This window comes from Rhinopithecus roxellana, chromosome 3 (genome assembly GCF_007565055.1).
Source record: "Rhinopithecus roxellana isolate Shanxi Qingling chromosome 3, ASM756505v1, whole genome shotgun sequence".
In the NCBI taxonomy this organism is placed as follows: Eukaryota; Metazoa; Chordata; class Mammalia; order Primates; family Cercopithecidae; genus Rhinopithecus; species Rhinopithecus roxellana.
In genome coordinates, this window is record NC_044551.1 from 65,578,722 (window position 1) to 65,600,913 (window position 22,192).

At 44.3% G+C, this 22,192-nt stretch overlaps 1 protein-coding gene and 1 non-coding gene across 2 annotated transcripts; both read right to left on the reverse strand.

The window, feature by feature from the left end:
* Positions 1-4,914: 4,914 nt before the first annotated feature.
* Positions 4,915-8,928, reverse strand: LOC115896561 (zinc finger BED domain-containing protein 3-like). The gene is given in 2 exon segments (XM_030927953.1): positions 4,915-8,883; positions 8,886-8,928. Coding segments are annotated over 2 exon segments (693 nt in total). The 3' UTR covers positions 4,915-8,233.
* A 3,129-nt stretch (positions 8,929-12,057) lies between these two features.
* Positions 12,058-12,195, reverse strand: LOC115896733. Its single transcript, XR_004056628.1, has one exon. It is a non-coding gene; the product is annotated as a small nucleolar RNA SNORA47 (small nucleolar RNA).
* Positions 12,196-22,192: the final 9,997 nt, after the last annotated feature.

Sequence of the window (22,192 nt, forward strand, 5' to 3'; positions counted from 1 at the left end):
TGGAAATCTTGAGAGTAGGTTGACCTCTTTGAGAGTTTGTTCAAATATTTATTGAGCACCCACCAAATGCTGTGCACATCTTGGAAGGCAGGAACCTTCTTTGTCTTACTCACTGCTCTATCTTCAGCACCTAGCATAGGATTGGATGTTTGGGAGGTCCTCAATAAGCATTTGTTGATGGAATGCACATTTGTGTTGCGTCTGGCACTGCGCTAGGCCCTTAACATACATTCTTTATTCTGGACACCATTTTATGAATTAGAAAACTGAGGCTTAAGAGGTTTTAATTTTGCTCAAAGTCAAAAAGCCAGTGTGACAGAAGTGGCAGGGCTGGGGTTTCTATCTTGATTCTTTCCATCCCACAGGGATGATTAAGAGCACAGGCTGAAGAGTCTGACTGACCTGAGTTTAAATTAAAATTCCACCACTTCCAAGCTGAGTGACCTTTAAAAATTTATTTGAACTTCTCTACCCAAGTGTCTTCTGTGGAGTTTGTAACCACCCATCGGGTTCACCTTGCCTGCTGCCCAGATAAAGCCAATTTATCAAGACAGGGGAATTGCAATAGAGAAAGAGTTTAATTCATGCAGAGCTGGGTAAGTGGGAGACAAGTTTTATTACTCAAATTGGTCTCCCTGAAAATGTGGAGACTGGGTTTTTTTTTGTTAAGGATAATTTGGGAGATAGGTGGCTAGGATAGTTGGGAATACTAATGGGTTTGGTCTGAGTTGAAATCATAGGGGGTCAAAGTGGGTTCTTCTTGCTGTCTTCTGTTCCTGGGTGAGCCAGGACTGGTTGAGCCAGATTATCAGTCTGGGTGGCTCCAGCTGGTGCATCAGAATGCAGGGTCTGAAAGATATCTCAACCACCAATCTTAGGTTTTACAATAGTGATTTTATCCCTAGGAGCAATGGAGAGGTTCAAATCTTATGGCCTCTGGTTGCGTAACTCCTAAACAGTAATTTCTAATCTTGTGGCTATTTGTTAGTCCTACAAAGGCAGTCTGGAATCCAGGCAAGAAGGGGGTTTATTTCAGGAAAGGGTTATTATCTTTGTTTCAAAGTTAAAATATAAACTAAGTTCCTCTAAAAGTTAGTTTGGTCTTGGCCCAAGAATGAACAAGGACAGCGTGGAGGTTAGCAAGATGGAGTCAGTTAGGTCAAATCTGTTTCACTGTCATAATTTTTGCAAAGGTGGTTTCAAGTTTTGGTGAAGATTAAATGAGATAAGGTTTGTGTGGCACTGAGCACACTGTCTGACGCATAATAAACCTCCACATATTAGTGATTATTAGCATTGTTATTATCCATGCTAGCAATACCAAGGACATGGTTGTAGGAGTAGAATCCCAGAGTAGAGATGGTGGTTATTGAAGTCAGGTAGGATGAGGAATGAGGCTAGCAAGTAGTGGATGGGTCATCCTCATTCCACAAGGCAATAGGAGATAGGTGTGGACAAGAAGACTGAGTCAGGAGCTGGATTTCTAAGTGAATATTGGAAAATGAGGAGGAGATTGGCAGACAATAGTGAGAAAGGATAGAAGTTACTGTAGGTGATTCTCAACATCCTCAAAAGAGGAGGAATGGATTCTACATGACTTTGGAAATGGAGTCATCTGGAGGAATGATAGGAAGATCTAGCCAGACAACCCTGGCTCTCAGTACTCCATGGGAGCATGGGAGCTACAGGGAGAATTCCAAGAAGTAGATTTCAGATCCCCATATGTAAAAGTCTTTCAGCAGCATACGTTAATTCAGCAAATAGCCATGAAACATGTAGCACAGGCCAGGCACTGTTCTAGTTACTAGGGATACAACAGTGAATAAAATAGTCAAGGCTCCCTGCCTTCATGGAGCTTACATTTATTTTTACATAGGATTTGGCAGAATGTAAGGGCCAAGTAATACATGCAGGCCTTGATAATTCCAGAGAGTATTAATCCAAAATAGTTTCTGTTCATTCCAAAGTTTTAAAGCCAAAATTTTAAAGCAAAAATTTGCGTGGAGTGTTTGATGCAGGAAGGATTTGGGGCTTTTTTCTTAATGTTTTCAGACTGTTTCTAAACCAGATCTATTTAGGGGAATCTTACAAACTGTGCTTTCAAAATCTTTTTAGTCATGTGTTTGAGAGTTCTGGGTATGTAGAAACAACAGACCTCATTGAGGCTGCAGCCCCTTGTTCAATGATGTATCTCCTCTACCTGAGAATAATAACTGCTTGCTCAGACATGTGGGTTCTGTGGTTCTAAATCTGAGCACTAAGTACAGTCATGTATCACTTAACGATGGGGATATGTTGTGAGAAATGCCTTGGTGATGATTTCGTCACTGTACAAACATGGTAGAGGTACTCCCACAAACCTAGATGGTACAGCCTACTGTACACCTAGGCTATATGGTATACTGATTGCTTCTAGGCTACAAACCTGTACAGAATTCTGTGGTCTAACACAGTAAGTATTCTTATATCAAAACATATCTAAACATAGAAAAGGTACAGTAAAAATACAGTATGGTAATCTTACAGGACCACCACTGTATGTGTGGTATGTCATAGACTGAAACTTTAGGTGGTGCCTGACTATACAAAAAAAAAAAAAAATGCAACAGGAATGAGGTCACTGGAAACTGGAAGTGATGGAGAAATGTAAATCAAAAAGTCTTTGGAGGGTGAAGAGCAGACACAGATGGGAAAGTTAATGTGAATGGAGGCAAACAATGTCTGCCTGCTATGTAAGAATGTCTTTTTTTTTTTTTTTTTTTTTTTTTTTGAGACAAGGTCTTCCTCTATTGCCCAAGCCAGAATGCAGTGGCATGGTCATAGCTCACTGCAGTCTCCACCTCCCAGGCTCAAGCGATCCTTCCACCTCAGCATCCTAAGTAGCTAGGATGACAAGTGTGTACTAGCACACCTGGCTACAAATTTTAATTTTTTGTAGATATGGGATCTCCCTGTGTTGCCTAGGCTGGTCTTCAACTCCTAGGCTTAAGCGATCCTCCTGCCTTGGCCCTCCCAGTGTGCTGGGATTACAGGCATGAACTACCATGCCCAGCCAAGAATGACTTTTGGAAATTCTTCCTTTAAAAAAATCACTCTTCATCTATGTTAAAATGCTATGGTATTTCATTGCCCAGCATGCAGAATACAGGGAGAAGCTGGTAGAATATTATCAAATGTATTTAAACATGTGACAACGTTGTACTTACCTTCCAATTACTAGTAGACTTCAGAGGGCAGAAGGTTGCCAGCTCATTCATCTGGTCATTACTTATCTTGACCAAAAGCCCACGAGAATATATACTGAAAGAATAAAGCTTTCATTACCATTTAATGTTTTTCCTTAAAGCCTTATTTTAATACTGTGAAACCAGATTTCAGAGAATGTCATAATTAAGATTTTCATAAAAAGAAACATTTAATACTATTTAAACATATAATGACTCCCAGTGCTACCGGAATTCATTCACATCATAAACCAACTAAAATGGGCTTTAATCTCTACGGTGACCATGCTGCATTTACTTAACCTTAATATACCACTATCAAGACCAATTTATGAGCCACACTAAAATAATTATCATTGTTTTATTATAATTTCACCTTATTAACCAGAAATGTTAATCTGGTTAATCATCTACCATATTCACCAGACTCTGAATAATTGGCAGTTCTTTTAAAAAATCAAATGTGTCCTGGAAAGAGGGGTATATGCCAACTCAAGGATGTTTTAAAGAATGTGCTGGGGACTCATGGCCACTCTAAAAGAGGAGTTCCAGAAATGTTGAAGCATTTTGGGAATAACTGTATAGTCTTTCAGGTCTTCTACTTTGAAGAGAAAATGACTTAGATAGATAGATTTGTATATACCTTTGGGATTCATCAGATTACTTTGTAGTCACAAGTCAGATTGAGTTTTGACTGGAGCAGGTCATTTGGCAACTATTTGATAGAAAAATATTAAATAGTTTACTGGAAAGAGAATGTCTTGGCAGATCTCTGAGGCTTATGTGTAGGTGTTCTCAGGAATCCTCCCGGGAGCCTGCTTTTGTGGGTTCCTTGGGAATGGTTTCAAGGTGAGCAGCAGGAGCCCTCAAGGCCGAAGAGGCTGAAATGCGTTAAGTAGGCTGGAGTCAGATGACGCACCACAGCCACCATATCCTGACAGTGGACGAGTCACTCTCTGGGACCTATTTTCCTAATCTATCAAATGATGGAGTTGGGCTGAACAAGGGCTGCATTTCTTTCTAGGATTTTCTGGAAACGGGGATTATATCCATGCTTTCGTTGGAGATTTTATTTTAACTAAGGAAGCTGAATGCTGAAGGAGAGGAATTTTGTCTACGAACAAAATTTGTTATAAAAGTAATTCATACTTTGTGCAAAAAATTACAACAATGCAGAAGTGTATAAACAAAGTAAAAACCTCTTCCCTTAACTCAGCACTCAGGTTAATTGTTCTGTATATCCTGAACAGAACATTCAGGCTCACACTAGCCATCTTTGAGGCAGTAGTTAAGACTCTAAATCTTTTCCTATGTTTTCATGGTTCTTACAGTTGGTGAGATGGAAGAGTAACATTTGTGGAAGTCTTTTTTTTTTCCTTCTAAAAAGGAAATTCAGATCATCTAGCCCATATAAATCCATATGAAGAAGTTAAGTTCCAATACTTGAAAATAACTTATACTATTACTAGAGTAATAGTAATAGTTAAATAAAATAAAAATTGCAAAAGACAAAAGAAAATACATTAAAATGGTAATAGCAGTTTTACACAGGTGACAGGATTTTGAGGTATTGTTTTTTCTGTTCTTCCTCGATTGAGGCAATACATTTTGTGTTACTTGTATAATAAAAAAGTAGCTTTACATACTAGAATAGTTGGTTGATTGGCTTCAAACCAAACAGTCCAATAACTGATGCATTAAATCTTTATTGACTAAACAGCTTAAAAATTATTACTGCTATTTCCTTTTATTTGTTGTGAATTTTACTCAGAATTAAAGATAAATGATTATATTAGTAATTACAGGAAAACTAGTAAAAAATCTTAAAGACATTGAATGGGTTAATGTTCTGAGCAGCTATGGAATGCAAGGCACTGTGGGAGTGGGGTGAGTCTGCTCCCCGCAAAAGCTCAGGGTCTGGCAGGGGAGGTGAGATAAAAACCCATAGCCATACACTAGCTGGCCTGTCCTGAGGGTTGTGAGACACAAGATGCTAGGAGACCAGAAAAGAAAGAAATGTCTCGACGTGAGGAGAAATCAAGGAAAGCATGGTTTTAGAAAATGGATGGGATGTTTTTTGTACCGAGAGACTGAAGAGGCTTTTGAAGGTGGAGGGAAGGCAAACTGGCATAAAGATGCCAATACCAGGTCTTATCAGGAAGAACAGAATCCAGTTTGGCTGGAGCATAGGGCACATGTAGGGGAAGGGAGAGGACTGGCATGGGGGCAGAAGGGGACTTGAATGTCAGGTGACAGTCAAAGCTTGCACTCTAATACGTAGGTGATTGATAGGTGATCTTGGGGGCTTTTGAGCAGAAAGAGTGGATAATAATACTGGCTTAGGACAATCCCTTTGGCTTTGGCCAAATTGTGACTCAGGTAAGGGACAGTTGGGGGAGACAAAGATGGGAAGATGCACGATAAATGGGCCCTGTGCTTGGCAGGAAGGCAGTGCAATATTTTGTAGAAATAGACGTAGCAGAGCAGGCGCCCAGCATTCAGTGAGACCGCAGTTCAAACCCCATACAGACTCTTAGCTGCGGCATGACTTGAAGCTGGTACTAACTCCCCTGAACCTGTCTCATCTACGAAATGGGCATAGTAGCACCTATGTCATAGGGTTGCTTTATGGCAGGTAATTATTCTTGTAAAGCATTTAGCACAGCTCTGATGACACATGGTGAATGCTCAGTAAATATTAATGTCACTAATTCCAGTCAATTCCATTAACTGGAATTAATTAGTTGGAGTTAGGAAGGAACCGGGTGTCAGCTGGGTCGACTAAGGGAAGCAGAGATCTCAGGAAGCAGTACATGGTGGTACGGTGGGAGCATGGCATCTGTCGGGGAGACTGCAGTGGGATCCCACCTCTACTGCCGGCCAGCTGTGATCTTGTACAGGCTACTTAACCCTTCTAGCTCAGTTTCCTTAGCTGTAAAGCCAGCACAGTGTTACCATGGAGCTGGTGTGAGAGTCAAGTGAGATAATTAATGCATGTTAAGTGTGTAGTATGTGCCTGATACATTGTTAGTGCCCAGTAAATGTTAGTTATCAAGTGAGGGGTGTGATGTGGGGTTGAATAGATTCACCTCTTCCACTCACAGAGGCAGGATGTGCAAGGAGTGGAGACATGCAGCAAGGGATTGGGCATGAAGGATCAGGCCTGGGGAGAACACTCGGCCTGGAGATACTCAGGAGTCCCTGGCCCAGAGGAGATTACAACTCTGCAGAGAGATGAGCCACGAGTGGAGTATTAGATATAGGCCTAAGGAAGCAATCAGACACTTCCAGAATAAAGGACATTTGCTAAGACAGCTGGCCTGGATGCTTCACGAAGTGTCATGGGAAAATATGTCGGGGTTGTTCTAGACTAAAAGTGACTAGAGTTGAAACCAAAAGAATGTATGAACCTTGATGGGACCGGTTTTTTTTTTTTTTTTTAAAGACATTCTGGAGACAATTGTTGAATACTGATTAAGGGCTCTATATTAAAGGTTATAAAGAAGTTACTGTTTATATTTTTAGGCATGATAATCTTATTGTAATCATGTAGAACAGTGTCTTTGTTCTCAGGAAATCTCTGTGGAAATACTCAGGGGTGAAATGTCATTTTACGTACACATGCATGGGGTGGGGAGAACAGTAAATCTGGCAAAATGTTAACTATTCAATCCAAGTGGAGAGTATGTATCTGAGTATTCATTGTGCTAGCCTTTCAACTTTTTCTGGATGTGTGGAATTTTTCAATATAAAAAAAGAGAGAGAAAAAAAGAGGCCTGTGAAAAATCTGGGAACCAGTATACAACAGGAAAAGGAATTCTTTGGAGGAAAAACAGGATCCACCTACCAAGAGAGCAATTTCAAGAAGGGAGAGATTAAGCAAAATGAAGGCTGCAAATAGAGCATCATATTTGGTCACTGAGAGATCGCGGCGGCTTGGAAATAGTCCACTGTAGCAGAGAAAACTGAATCAGAGTGAAGGAGTAAAAACTGGGGAGGAAGTATAGGTAGCAAGGACTTGTTGGCCCTTCCGGGTTAAGTCTTTCTTTTCAGTAAGAAAGGGAGACTGAGTATTGATGAGGAAGATCCTGGGGGAAAGGGAGGGACTGAGACAGCGAAAGGGGGAATACTACAGGAGGAAAGACCCAGTAAACGTGAGAGAGGAATGGGATGGAAAATGACAGAAAGACATAGCCTTATGCGAAGGGATGCTTTCCCCTTCAGCCCAGAGGTGAGGACTATGACGACACGTGGGGAAGAAACCCTCTTCCTAGTGACAAGGGGATGAGGTGATGTCTTGCTAAGGTGGCAGATGTGAGGCCTGAAAGTGAACATATGTGCCACACTTGTCGTTAGGTCTGAACCAAGGGAAAGATGGCCGAGGGGAGACAGAGTGCACCTGGTATTGGTTGAATAATATGGGGAGTAAAAAAGGGGGCTCTTTGGGACTGCCCCAATGAGGGCTAGAGATGATGCGGGTCTACAGCAGTCACGGAAACTAGAGGGGACATCCCTCCGACCCTTCAGAACGTGGTATTGGGCAGATTATGCATTAGGAACTCTTTTTTTGGGTAAAAAGCTTTCTCATTTCCCGGCACCCTCCACCTTGGGCTGCTGGAGGCACATGGTGTGATAAGTCTTTGGTATGGAATGAAGCGCTCTATCCTTTCAAAGTCACCAGGTTCGGGTTCCCAGCCCTAAGTGGTCATGGCACCAGGGGGTCTGGGTTCACGGGGCTGCTGGAGCTCTCGGGTGTTCCGTATGCATCCTTGCATGCATGCCCACGAAAGGCCGCCCAGGCACCCCAGGTGACCCCATGGAAGTGAGTTTTGGTTCTGCTCTGGCTTCGAAGTGCTTCTCAAGCTGAAGTCTTAGGGCGCGGAAGGCCCTACAGTTAGCTGGAGCTTCCAAGTCAGTAGCGGCTGCTGCGGGCCTGGCTTCGGTCCCAGCGGGGGCTGAAGGCGTTGGTCGGAGAAGCGCTGGCCTGGGGTGGGGAAGTGGCCACACCCCTACAGGAGGACCTTTGTGATGACGCAGCTGTCCCTGTCCCCCTCGGGGTCGTCCTTGAGCGGCAGCGCAGTGGGGGCCCAACCCGAGGCGCCCTCACGGCAGCTCACCTCCCGCAGCCGCGCCTGCAGCGCCTCCCGCTCGGCCTGCAGCTCCCGGCGCGCCTGGGCCGCGGCGCGCTCCTCCTCCTGCAGCGCCCTCCGCCTCCGCTCCAGGGCGCGCTCACCCTGCTCCACGGCTGCCTCACGCCGCTCCAGCTCCCGCTCTCGCCGGCTGCCGCGCACAGCCAGTGCGCCCATCTGTTCCAGCAGGCGCGCCCAGTCGCCCTCGGGGGCCGCAGCGGGGACGGGCGGCGGCGGGCAGGGCGCAGCAGGTGGTGAGTGCCGGGCGCCGCTGCTCTCCAGCTCCCGCCAGTGCGCGCTCTTCAGGTGCCTCCACAGTGCCGAGGTCCCTGCGTGGAAGCCCGGGCCGCGGCCCACCTGCTCCCCGCACAGACGGCAGGTGGCCCAGTGGCCCGAGGGATGCCCGGGGCGCCCCGGGGCCAGGTGGAAGTAGCCCCAGGCCTCGGAGTACGGCGCCCCCAGGCGGCCGGGAGGCATTGGCGCTGGCCCCAGTCCCGGACACTGACCGCCCGGAGCCGCCGCGTCGTCTGCCCGCGGGCCTCGTCCACAGTGCAGGCCGGCTCGCCACTCCTCATTCTGCGGCGCCCGCACGCTGGGGAGCAGGGGAAGAATAATAATGAGTGTTAGGATCACGCACACAGTTCCTAGACTAGAGTTAGTCTAAGAAAGCATGCCGCCCTCCATTTTCTTACCGATAAAAATCCTATAGTGTGGGTAGATTTCTAGGTTTCTAATTAATCTTCAGTATTAAGTGTTGATTCCTCAGGGAAAAAACTTAAAAATGTCTAGCCCTTCCTATACTAGGAATCCTCTTTGAAATCAAGTGGATCCCTAGTCAACAAGTATTTATACTAATAGCGGGAGGCTAAGCTGCTTGAACGGAAAGAACTAGCTAACTCCGCGCAGTGTCTGTGTTAGCTTTAACTAGTCTCTGCTTTCTTAACAATAACAACAACAATAAAAAAGGTACTGTCTTCAGAATAACAGCGAGGCTTCCTTATGCAGTCTTCTCTGGGTGCTGCACAGCACACTTCAGCAATGACCAGAACAAAGCTTTGGGAATGAAAATTTTGTTTCTTAAACTTCAGGAGTGGAAGAGCCAGTGGTGAACAGCCTTTTAAAAAGCTTTCGGCTGGGCGCGGTGGCTCAAGCCTGTAATCCCAGCACTTTGGGAGGCCGAGATGGGCGGATCACGAGGTCAGGAGATCGAGTCCATCCTGGCTAACATGGTGAAACCCCGTCTCTACTAAAATATACAAAAAACTAGCCGGGCGAGGTGGCGGGCGCCTGTAGTCCCAGCTACTCAGGAGGCTGAGGCAGGAGAATGGCGTGAACCCGGGAGGCGGAGCTTGCAGTGAGCTGAGATCCAGCCACTGCACTCCAGCCTGGGCAACAGAGTGAGACTCCATCTCAAAACAAACAAACAAACAAACAAACAAAAAAAGCTTTCAATGACTGTATGCTTTTCAAGATAAAAATATGTTTTTGTGATTATAAAAACAATTACTATGAGAAAATCGGCAGTACTGAAAGCAATGCTTTTAAGATATGCACATTTAGGAAATGGCAATATCCAAAGCAGCACTCTAAATTTTTACCTTTAAATTAGACAGTGGGTCATTTCCCAAGGACTCTGGGGTCCCTGTCATTGCCTCAGGGTTTCCAACCATCTCAGGTTCCACGGGTAGAAACAAGGCATGCAACACGATTCCTGAGTTCCGAAGAACCATCAGCAGTGCTAGGAGTAAATTCAGAGGACAGGCAGGCCAGTGAAAGAAATGCATTCAAACCACCTTAAAGATAGATACTAGAAATAATGAGCAGCGCCATGCCCTCGTTCACTTTTTCTAACCCTTTCATAGATCCCCAAGGAATAAAACAAATAAAATTAGTTTTCTTTATTGTTTGTGCTAACTAAAAGATCCCCTCTACATATTGGCAAGATACAAAGTTTGCTCAATACTTTTAATTAAGGAAGAAAAAGAAATAAAAGTAATAATGTCTTGCTTTGTTCAACACAAAATCTGTTAAAAGGATCCAAACATAATGCAATGACTGTCACCGCAGTCTTTTTTATTAGGAAAATAATTCACCACTGCAATAACCTATTAAAGAAAAGGGAATACAAAAAAAGGTGAAGTTTATTCCTTAGGAAATAAGTTCACAAAGGACCAAATGTGTGATTCTAGATGAATTTGCTTTGAAAGTTGAAAAACAATGACAAGAAAACACATGACAGACTTCTTGGCCTCTTTTGAGAACTTAGGGAGAAAAGGGCAAGGTGAGACCCAGGTACAGTGAGATCAGTGCTGCTCATGCTGTCAGATTTTGAACCAGCAGCCATGGAGATGACAAAGTTCCAGAATCTTTCTTGTTAAACACAACTGGAAAAAACTGAAGACAAAGATGAGAATAGGAAAACTAAGCTGCTATAGTAACAGTAGCATTTAGTGTAAACTATGAATTCAGTTGCTAATACTCTTGTTAGAGATGCACTGTACTTTTCTAAAGCTAAGTATTCTTTTTCCCACCAAGCAGGTCCACTCCGGATCAGGTATGACATTTAACATATCTCATTTATTATTATTATTATTACTTTTTTTTTTTTGAGACAGAGTCTCGCTCTGTCGCCCAGGCTGGAGCGCAGTGGCCGGATCTCAGCTCACTGCAAGCTCCGCCTCCCGGGTTTACGCCATTCTCCTGCCTCAGCCTCCCGAGTAGCTGGGACTACAGGCGCCCGCCACTTCGCCCGGCTAATTTTTTGTATTTTTTTTAGTAGAGACGGGGTTTCACCGTGTTAGCCAGGATGGTCTCGATCTCCTGACCTCGTGATCCGCCCGTCTCGGCCTCCCAAAGTGCTGGGATTACAGGCTTGAGCCACCGCGCCCGGCCAACATATCTCATTTTTTAAAAAAGATAACAGATCTACCAGAATCATCAAAAAAGACAAGTACCATGCGTCTTCTAACAAGGAAATGGCTATTTACATGTCTTCTGATATACAGGCATTGATTTAAATATGGTCACTCATGATAAAGACCAATTAGCATAAAAAATCTTTAGAAATTAAAGGCTACATTTCCCCCCAAGAGATTTATTACATTGCTGAAGTCTCAAAAGTGGGGGAAAGTAGGATGAGGAGTTACAGACCACCTTTAAGAATGGTATTTTTGTGGCCAGTAAATATTATGGTTATGTAACATTATGGTTGCTAAACGGGGTAAGATGTGTTATAAACATTTTTAAAATTATCTAAAGACTTAGAATTTTTTCTATACTTTTTTCTTTTTTAAAATTTCTATTTCCTTCTATATTGAATCTGATCTTTCCCAAGGTCCTTTTTTATACGTTTTATACCTTTTTTATACGTTTCTTATAACATCAAGAGTATTGCTTTGCATTCTGATATGCTTGAGCTAAAGCTTGGAAACTGCACATAAACCCGCAGATTGTCTTACTTGTGCCAAAGTCTGAGAGTCATCCTTACTGATGTGCCCCTAATAGAGCCAGAGGTGACCGATTATTGTCATGCTTTTTACCTCTCCGGGTTTCTTTAAAAACTGGAATGCCCAGAGGGAGTGTTGCACAAGTGAATGCCATCTGTTAGGAGTTAAAGTGGGCACAAGGTGAGAAGCACTGACTTTGACGTCTTAATCCTTTTGACCTAGTGGAAGCCTCACCTGAGCCAGGGACAAGCCGCATCACAAATGTCGGCCAGCACAGCGCTGCCCCTCCGAGGGTGGCAGGGGGACATCCTCTGCCTGGGCAGCCCTTCGATTTTGGAGGTCGTAACCGGTGGAAGGCAGCATGGGGCAGAACTGCCTCACCTTCTCAGTCCTCCACACCATGCGGCTATATTCTAGCTCAATACAATCCTCAGTCTCAGTATCTACCGTAACAGCCTGGTTAGCTCTGCTAAACAACCCGAGTGCATTTCAGCTGCCCCTGCAATGTGGAGGGGGAGAAAGCTCTTCAGACAATTCAGCCACAACCATAACACACAAAGGGCTCTTCAAACCGACAATAAAAAGACAAAGGGCCTGAGAGAAAAACAGACGAGAAATATGAGTAGGCAAATGACCTAACAGCAAACTCAAATAGCCAGGAAATTTGTGAAAAGGTGCATAACATCACTTATATTCATGGAAATGCTATTAAAGTAGCAGGAAGGTATCATTTTACATCCATCACACCAAGAAACATTAAGAGGTCTAACAGTCAAAGTTACAAGGGAGGTAGAGAAAAGGCACACACTCCTCAATTACTAGTGAAGATGGGATGGATTTTAGGAAAGCATTCTGGCCCCTCCCTCCCTCCCTCCCTCTCTCCCTCCCTCCCTTCCTTCCTTCCCAGGGTCTTGCTGGGTCACCTAGGCTGGAGTACAGTGGCACAATCATGGCTCACTGCAAACCTCTGCTTCCCGGGCTCAAGAAGTGATCCTCCCACCTCAGCATCCAAAGTAGCTGGGACTACAGGTGCATGCCACCATGCTTGGCTAATTTTTGTATTTTTTGGTAGAGACGGGGTCTATGTTACCCAGGCTGGTCTTTCTTGAACTCCTGGGCTCAAGTGATCCACCTGCCTCAGCCTCCCAAAGTGCTGGGGTTACAGTCATGAGCATACCCAATGAGAATGCGTATCATTAATTCTGTGGTTAGCTAATAAGAAGAAAATGAAAAGAGCTCTCCCTCAATTTTTCCTTGAACACTTTTTTTTTTTAAACTAACACAAAGGTGCCAGTGAATTTGAGTATTTTGCTTACACCCATCCACTCCATCCAACTCTCATTCAAATGCTCATTGTGCATCTGCTAAGGTCAGATGTGTGCTTTCTGCCAAGCATTCCAAGAGGAACGTCACAAAGTCTCTGCTCGCAGGAAGCGTACCGTCTGGTGGGGAAAGAGATGCTTCCAACAATAATTCTGATACCTGTGTGATAGGGCCGGCTGCAGTTTCTATATTAATTAAAAATAGAGGCTGGGCTCGGTGGCTCACGCCTATAATCCCAACACTTTGGAAGGCCCAAGCAGGTGGATCACCTGAGGTCAGGAGTTCAAGAGCAGCTTGGCCAACGTGGTGAAACCTTGTCTCTACTAAAAATACAAAAATTAGCTGGGCGTGGTGGCAGGTGCCTACATTCCCAGCTACTCGAGAGGCTGAGGTAGGAGAATTGCTTGAACCTGGGAGGTGGAGGTTGCAATGAGCCGAGATAGCACCATTGCATTCCAGTCTGGGTGACAAGAGCGAAACTCTGTCTCAAGAAAAAAAAAAAAAAGATAAAACCTGAGATTCTACTCCTGGGGATCTCTTCTATAGAACTAACAGCACCAATAAACAGTCTCGTGTCAGGATGTTCATTACAGAATCATGTAGAGTGACAAGAAACTGTAAGCAAGGGAATGCCTGCCACCAGGAAGATGGCTGAGTATATAACATATGTTCATATCAGGGAATATTATACAGCAATTAAAGAGGAATAGCATGAAGTTCTGTTCAGTGTCTTAGAAGGATATCTGGAGGAACTGTTCAGGGAGAAAAGAGAGATGCAATAGATTGTATAATATGATCCCACTATTATTAAGTAATACACATATCTGTATAGGCAATATACAGACACAGATGAAGAAAAATAAAGAAGGAGATACTATGGGTTGAGGCAATGGTAACTGATGTGAAAGAAGCGAGAAGGGGAAGAGGTAAACACAAAAGCAAAAGCAATAAGATGCTAAGAAAGCATGCATGTGATCACGTGTATACATTTAGGGAAAGTGTGTGTATCACAGGATCTCTACAAAAATAAAAAATAACTTTACAAAACAACCCCTGGGGCAGGGTGCGGTGGCTCACACCTGGAATCCCAGCCCTTTGGGAGGCCGAGGCAGGTGGATCACCTGAGGTCAGGAGTTCAGAAGACCAGCCTGGCCAACATGGTGAAACCCCATCTCTACAAAAAATAGAAAAAATTAGCTGGGCGTGGTGGCGCATGCCTGTAATCCCGGCTACTCCGGAGGCTGAGGCAGGAGAATTGCTTGAACCTGGGAGGCGGAGGTTGCAGTGAGCCGAGAGAGCCAAGATTGCACGATTGCACTCCAGCCCGGGCAACAAGAGTGAAACCCCATCTCAGAAAAACAAAAAACAAAAACCAAAAAAACAAAACAACCCTTGGCTCCTCAGGTGTGTGAGCTCAGGAAGGGCCAGCCCAGCCTTAACTGTGGAGGCTGGTGGGACAGTCCCATGGGGAAGCCCACTGCTGTGCCGCCTGGAGGAGGAAACCTAGCCTGTGGGGCAGCTCATTGTTACGTGGTTTGTTGTGCTCTGCAGAAGGAGATTCTGTATGCACACCCAGGATGTCATGGAAGAGGAGCTCATCCCATTCATCTCCCTGGCACAGAGTAGACACTTGGGGGATGCTGCATTAAATGAAATGAACCTGACTCTGTTTCTTTAGCCCCAGCTCACCCGAGTCTCAATCTTCCCATCTGTCAAGAGAAATAAGATTATTTGCCTCTAAACAGGTGGCTGAGATCAGACAGTGCAAATGATGTCACTGTTGGACTCTCCGGTGTTATATAAATTCAAGGCATGAACAAAAAAGAAACTACCGATATTTACTACTCAGACACATCCACGTTAAGATTTTAGTGGTTAAAAGGCAGTTATTTTTCCATCTGACATTATGTTATTGAACAAAGTAAGTAGTCTAAGTTGGGGGAATCCCCTTGGGAGTTGTTTGAGTACAAAGAACAAATAAAAAGAGTAACAGATCCAAGACCCTTACCCCTTAAATTTATTTTCACTTCCTAAATTGACCTTCATGCAAAACAGGTTGCTTATCACTAAGGTAAAATAAGATAATGAGGAGGTTTAATTAGCCAAAGCCCTGTGATAAGCATTTCTTCCTTATCAAATACCCAATGAGAATGCATATCATTAATTCTGTGGTTAGCTAATAAGAAGAAAATGAAAAGTAACAGCTCCCTTAATTTTTCCTTGAAATTTTTTTTAAACTAACACAAAGGTGCCAATGAATGTGAATATTTTGCTTACATCCATCCACTCCATCCAACTCTCATTCAAATGCTCCTTGTGCACCCGCTAAGGTCAGGTGCGTGCTTTCTGCCAAGCATTCCAAGAGGAACGTCACATAGTATCTGCCCTCAGGAAGCGTACCCTCTGGTTGGGAAAGATGCTTCCAACAATAATTCTGATACCTGTGTGATACGGTTTGGCTGTGTCCCCACCCAACTCTCATCTTGAATTGTACTCCCATAATTCCCACGTGTTGTGGGAGGGAACTGGTGGGAGATAATTGAATCATGGGTGTGGTTTCTCCCATACTGTTCTTGTGCTAGTGAATAAATCTCTTGAGATCGGATGGTTTTATAAACAAGAAGCCCTTTTCGTTTGACCCTCATTCTAGCTCATGCCGCAGCCAGTTAAGAAGTGCCTTTCGCCTTCCGCCATGATGGTTAGGCCTCCCTAGCCACGTGGAACTTTAAGTCCATTAAACCTCTTTCTTTTATAAATTGCCCAGTCTTGGGTATGTCTTTATCAGCAGCGCGAAAACAGACTACTAACAGACTGTGGTAAAGGTGAAATCAGTGCCCGCTCCTTCAGGTGAATTCCATTACATAATCTCCACTGGGGAAGGGGTGGGCATGGGCAGCTCCTGGGAGCTGATCTCTTAGGGACCCTAACACAGAAGTTCATGCAGTTCAGCATCCCTTCCCCTTCCATGCCCCACAGGGCACAAACGCATTGTCATCCACCACCAAAACACATTATCCTTAGTACTCGACTCCAATAAAGTTCCAGTTCCTCAGTTGTATAATGAGGCTTCCAAGCTCCTATTTTAAAAGAAAGTTTCTTGAAGCTACAGAAAAGCACTGCTAACATGAAATTAACAGTGGAAATCTCTGAGTGCAATTTCAGGGTGAAAAAAACTGAAAAGACAAACACAGATTTTAGATATTTCAAGGAAGGAGAGAGAGTAGTGTTGCTGGTATCATGCCTCTGCACTGGCTGTAGCTGAGTTTCATGTGAGTATCCATTATTTGGAAGGAGTTCTTAAATCTAAGCCTGTGGAAGACAATAAATTCACATTAATTATCTCTCCATTTGACTCAGTTTCTGCAGAAGTTCTATCCTTCTGATAAACTATCAGATTCAATCCCAGATTCCTCGGTATGATGTCCCTGAATACCAATATAAAGAATAAAGGAAGAAATCAAAACCTGGGTGAATAATCTGTATAAATATGGGCATATACACAAGGTATGATTGTAATATTGACAGTCATCCTATAAAGCACCCACAAAAGTTAATTGTATTATTTTATACTTATGCCTGTGCACATAAAAAAATATTTGACACGCTAAAGGCTGAAGAAACAGGCACTGTTCTCAAAAGGGCATAGCAAATTCATTACACTTCTATTTGTCCTTTCATACTCAAGGCTACTCACTGTAGTTGGGTTAACCAGGCAGAGTTTAAACCAATATATGTTGGTTGAGCCTGGATCTTAGATGAGAAATTCACACTCATGTGAAATTCACACAGACATATGTGGAAACACTAAAAACATTTTCTTTTACTTCATCCACCAGTGACTTTGATCAAAGTAGAACAAAATAATTAATACAAGTAATTAGAGTTGACAACTGAAGTGTCAAGAAAACCACAGTTCATCTGTTATCTGTCCATCTCTGTTGAAATATTAATTTACTGCCATATATTAATCTATTTATAAACAGATCCAGACAATTAGAAAAATTAGTCTGGAATCACCAGGCTGAAGGCTTAGCTGAAGTTAAAAGACAAGTAAAAATGCCTCCAAAGTGTAAAACCTGAGTTGGGGAATAAATGGTAAAATGTGTAAAAGTTTAGAAAAAGGTTATATGTGGACTGTAAAAAATACACTGGACTCACAGGTAATTATGTGGTGAATCAGAGATGTTTCTTAAATGTCATAAGCCAAACTCTTAGATATTTCTACCATTAGCTAAAAGGCAGAAAAGCACTCTCTCTATTAATGCACTTTTTAAAATGACAATTGTGACGTGTTCTGCCCTTAAAGTGGACCTTTATTTCAGGCCTGCATCACTTTGCTTAATAGATATGGTACTAAAGATTAAGGTGGTGATCCATTTTATCTTGTAAAAATGCAAAATTTAATTTGAGTTATAGGAATTTAAAGCCGCCCTACTTTGAAGGCCTTTGTGACTCAAAGATTTTTTAATTTAATTTTTAGATTGAGAACTACCTGGCTTGGGCTTTTGGTCTTTTTATAATATATATCGCTGTCTACTTTTTTAAATTCTTGGCTGCCTCAAGCTATTCTTGCCTCCAAAAGCTGTCATCATAATATATGAATAAAAACAGCAGAAAATAATTACCCTAATTAGGTCAATGTAGTAAGTTGTTTCTACAACGGCTTCTCTTAAACACCTTATCTTTGTAGTCTTGGCTAATTAGACATTCGACTAGTGGTAAGTATTTACTTTTTCCTTCAAGGGGGTTTTTGCTTTGGTAAACCTCGGACATTTGGTTAGTGCAACAAATCACAGAAACTGCTCCAGCGCACTCCGAAAGGAGCGGAAAATTCTTTTGTTTGGAGGCCACGAGGGGTGGGGGAGGGGTGCGGATTCTGGTTAAGCTTTTGGCTTGCATTCACTTTCTCCCTCCGAAAGTGGGCGACATCAAGTAAGTCCCAATTACAGCAAGAACCCACTGCAGGGCGCCCAACCGCTTGCCCAGTAAAAAGACTGTAATCAGTCAACTTTAATAAAGGGAGAGCAGGAGAGTGGCAACGAATTTCCACATTCCGAACTAGCCTGTCGAAAGCGGAGTGTAGGGAAAGAGCAAGAATGAGGCACTGGAAGATGGTGAGCGGGGCCTTGCTGCAGAATCCCAGGCCCACCTGCCTTCTCACAATCGCGACAGCCGGCCCGAAGAAGGGCAGCCCAGCGAAAGGCACGCCCCGCGCGGCTGCCAGGGAGGCCGGCGGGGGCGTCCGCGGTCGCTGCTCACCTGCGCTCCCCGCTGCCCGGCCCGGCCCGCCTCGCCCACCGAGTCTCGAAGCCCACACTCACCCCATTACCCGCGAAACGCGGCCGGAGCCGGGGGCTGGTCGGGAGTCCGGGATGGTAGATCCCCCTCCAGGCGCCTCGCTGACATTTTGTCCCGGACGGAAAACCTCCGCGCTTCCCACTTAAAGACACAGCGCTCCATTCACACGTCTGCGAGGAAAGGGGGGGCCGTCATTTGTGGCCTTCACCCGAAAGTGCTAGGGGAGTCGCTCTGAAACCACCAAGGTCCGCGAGCGACAGACTTGTGTTGGCCAGGGTTTAAAGATGACGCAATAGCTGAGTGTGGTTGAAATGTAACTATTGTTGTATAACTTTGCATTAACCTTCCAAGACCTGGATTCCCGGGCCTGAGTCTCAGAGCGCGGTTTGCATCCTTGCAGGCTGTAGGCGCATGATGTCACAAGTTATTAGAAGAAATCCCTCCAACCTAGGTCGGGACAGATGAAGGCGGCGCTTGTTGGTGTTCACCAAAACACCAGCATGGTGTACCAGCTTTGGCTAGATTATACTCAGGTAACGAACAACCCCTGCAACTGAGTAGCTTCAAGGTCCGTTTCTCAAGCGAATTACTGTGGCTGAAGGGAGCTTTCGTAGTACTCCACTAGTTTTCTTCACTCCCGGCTCCAGGCTGAAAGATCAACTTTTCTGGGTCGTGCTCCCTGCTGGGCTGGTAAACCAACTTTGAGGGAGAAGGGGGAAGTCCTGATTTGTAGTGTTTGCTATTTCTGTGATGTTAATACTCCCACTGTGGCCGATTTCAAGCTACAAACAGTCTAACAAGTGGCTTGCCAAGTTCCTGGAAATGTAACGATTAGCTCTTGTACATGACTGGCACAAGCTGCTCCTCAAACTCACATTCCGCATGCCTCAGTTCTGCTCAGGTTCCACTGGTCAAAACTTGCTGTCAGTGGGTGGGGAAGTATACCCCTCTCTTAAGGAAGCCTTGCAAGTCATGTGACAATGAAGCGGGAGAGTTCCCTGATTTCCCCGCTTCCCCCGTCCTTTGCAGGACATGCAACAAGGCTGTGGCTGGTGTGTTCGGTCTCTGCCCTGCTGAAACCCCTTATGGGAGGTGGAGCATGCAGACGGACGGGTGCAGGAGCCGGGGTGCAAAAGCTGGGGCGCTGGGCTTCCAGCCCCACTGCAGTGTCCAGGGGCAGGAGCCTGTGATTCCTGGAGCCCAAATGGGCTTGTGTTACAGTGTGCTCTTTTACCTCACCGTCAGCGGACGGCTTAAGTGTTAACCAGCTCAACAGACCCTCTGCATTTTTACAAGCACAGAGGGTCAATCTGACAGCTTTCTATATCTCGAGCTCTTGTCCCCCCTCCCAGAAAAATCAGGTCACACATGGACTTGAAGGATGGTGAATGCTGGTGAAGTAGAGTAGTGGGGTGGGGGTTATCAGGTGGTAGGGGTGGCAGTCAGTGGGATGGATGGGGAACTGGAAAGGGGATGGAGTAGGAAGATGATCTTCCCTGGAGTTTGACCGTCCAGTGGTGGATTCTCTGACTGTCCCCAGCTGAACTCCTCCTAACATTCCTTCTCTTTACCTGCCGCTCTTCTGCTCTGCTCTTCTGTTCATCTGCTCATCTTTTGCTGCTGGAGCCTGGTTTCTGGAGTTTATTTGGGTACAGGATAGGGGGGTCATGGAGGGCCAAAGGTAACTTTTGGGCACAAGAGCAGGAATGCCTCTCTTCATTTAGGGCCATGGGTTTCCAGGCTTGAGGGTGGGGCCTTTGCCAGGGAACTGCCTTATTCTACCCAGTAGCTCCCTGTCTTCTGCCCTAATCAACAATAAGTGAGCTGAATAATACTCTTAAAAGGAGGACAAGAAATAACTGGGTAGAATAATACAATCCACCTTTCCAATAATGGTTTCGGACAGAAGAAGCTGGTTGGTGTCTTCAAGGGCAGGGGTCACCAACCCGGGCCATGAATCAGTACCCTTTGTACCTGTTAGGAACCTGGTGGCCACAGAGGAGGTGAGTAAGGGGCAAGCAAAAGAGGGAAGCTTCGTCTGTATTTACAGCTGCTCCCCATGACTAACATTGCCGTCTGAGCTCCACTCCTGTTACATCAGCTGGGCATTAGATTCTCATAGGAGCACAATTGTGAACTGTGTGCATTCAAGGGATCTAGGTTGTGTGCCCCTTATGAAAATCTGATGCCTGACGATCTGTCACTATCTCCTATCATGCCCAGATGGGCCCATCTGATTGCAGGAAAACAAACTCAGGGCTCCCCTGATTCTACATTATGGCGAGTTGTATATTTATTTCATTATATATTACCAGTGTAAGAATAATAGAAATAAAGTGCCACAATAAATGTGATGTGCTTGAATCATCCTGAACCCATCCCCACCCCCTGTCCATGGAAAAATTGTCTTCCACGAAACCAGTCCCTGGTGCAAAAAGGTTGGGGATTGCTGTTCAAAGAATAATTTTGCAATATGAAGGCCAACTAGTAGGTTACTACTTTTCTTCAGGCCAAAGGACACTTTATATGCTGTGGACATTGATAAAAAGAAAAGTAATGAGTACACTATTGGTGGGAATGTATATCCAGACACCCATTATGGAAAACAGTATGGAGGCTTCTCAGAAAACTAAAGATAGAACTGTCATATGATCCATCAATCCCACTACTGGTTGTTTATCCAAAGGAAAGGAAATCAATGTATCAAAGGGATCCTTGTACTCCCGTTTATAGCCACGCTATTCACAATAGCCAAGATATGAAATCAACCAAAGTCTATAAACAGATCAGTAAAGAAAATGTGCTATATATACACAATGGAATACTATTCAGCCATAAAAAGGAATGAAATCCTGTCATTTGCAGCGACATGCAGGGAACTAAAGGCCATCTTGTTAAGTTAAATAAGTCAGACACAGAAAGGCAAAAATCACATGTTCACACTCATGTGGGAGCTAAAGAAGTTGATCTCATGGAGGTAGAGAGCAGAAGGGTGTAGGGGCAGGGGAGTGAAGACAGGCTGGTGAATGGATACAAGCAAACAGATAAGATGGAATAAGTTCTAGTTTTTGATAACACAGAAGGGTGACTATAGTTAGCAACAATACATTGTATTTCCAAATAACTAGAAGAGAAGATATTTTTCTTTCTTTCTTTTTTCTTTTTTTTTTTTTGAGATGGACTCTTGCACTGTTGCCCAGGCTGGAGTACAGTGGTGCAATCTTGGCTCACTGAAAGCTCCGCCTCCTGGGTTCACGCCATTCTCCTGCCTCAGCCTCCCAAGTAGCTGGGACTACAGGCACCTGCCACCACGCCTGGCTAACTTTTTTGTATTTTTAGTAGAGATGGGGTTTCACCGTGTTAGCCAGGGTGAAATCAGTCTCCTGACCTCATGATCCACCCGCCTCTACCTCCCAAAGTGCTGGGATTATAGGCATGAGCCAGTGCACCCAGCCGAAGAGATTTTTTTCTATGAGTTTGACTTTAATTTCTAAGATTCCACATATATATGAGATCATGCAGTATTTGTCTTTCTGTGTCTGGCTTATTTCACTTAGCATACTCTTCTCTAAGACATCCATGTTGTTGCAAATGGTAAGAGTTCCTTTTTCTTTAAGGCTGAATAATATCCGTGTGTGTGTGTGTGTGTGTGTGTGTGTGTGTGTGTGTGTGTACACCACAGTTTCTTTTTTTATTCATCAGTTGATGGACACTTAGATTGTTACCATATCTTTTGGCTTCTGTAAATAATGCTGCAATTAACATGGGACTG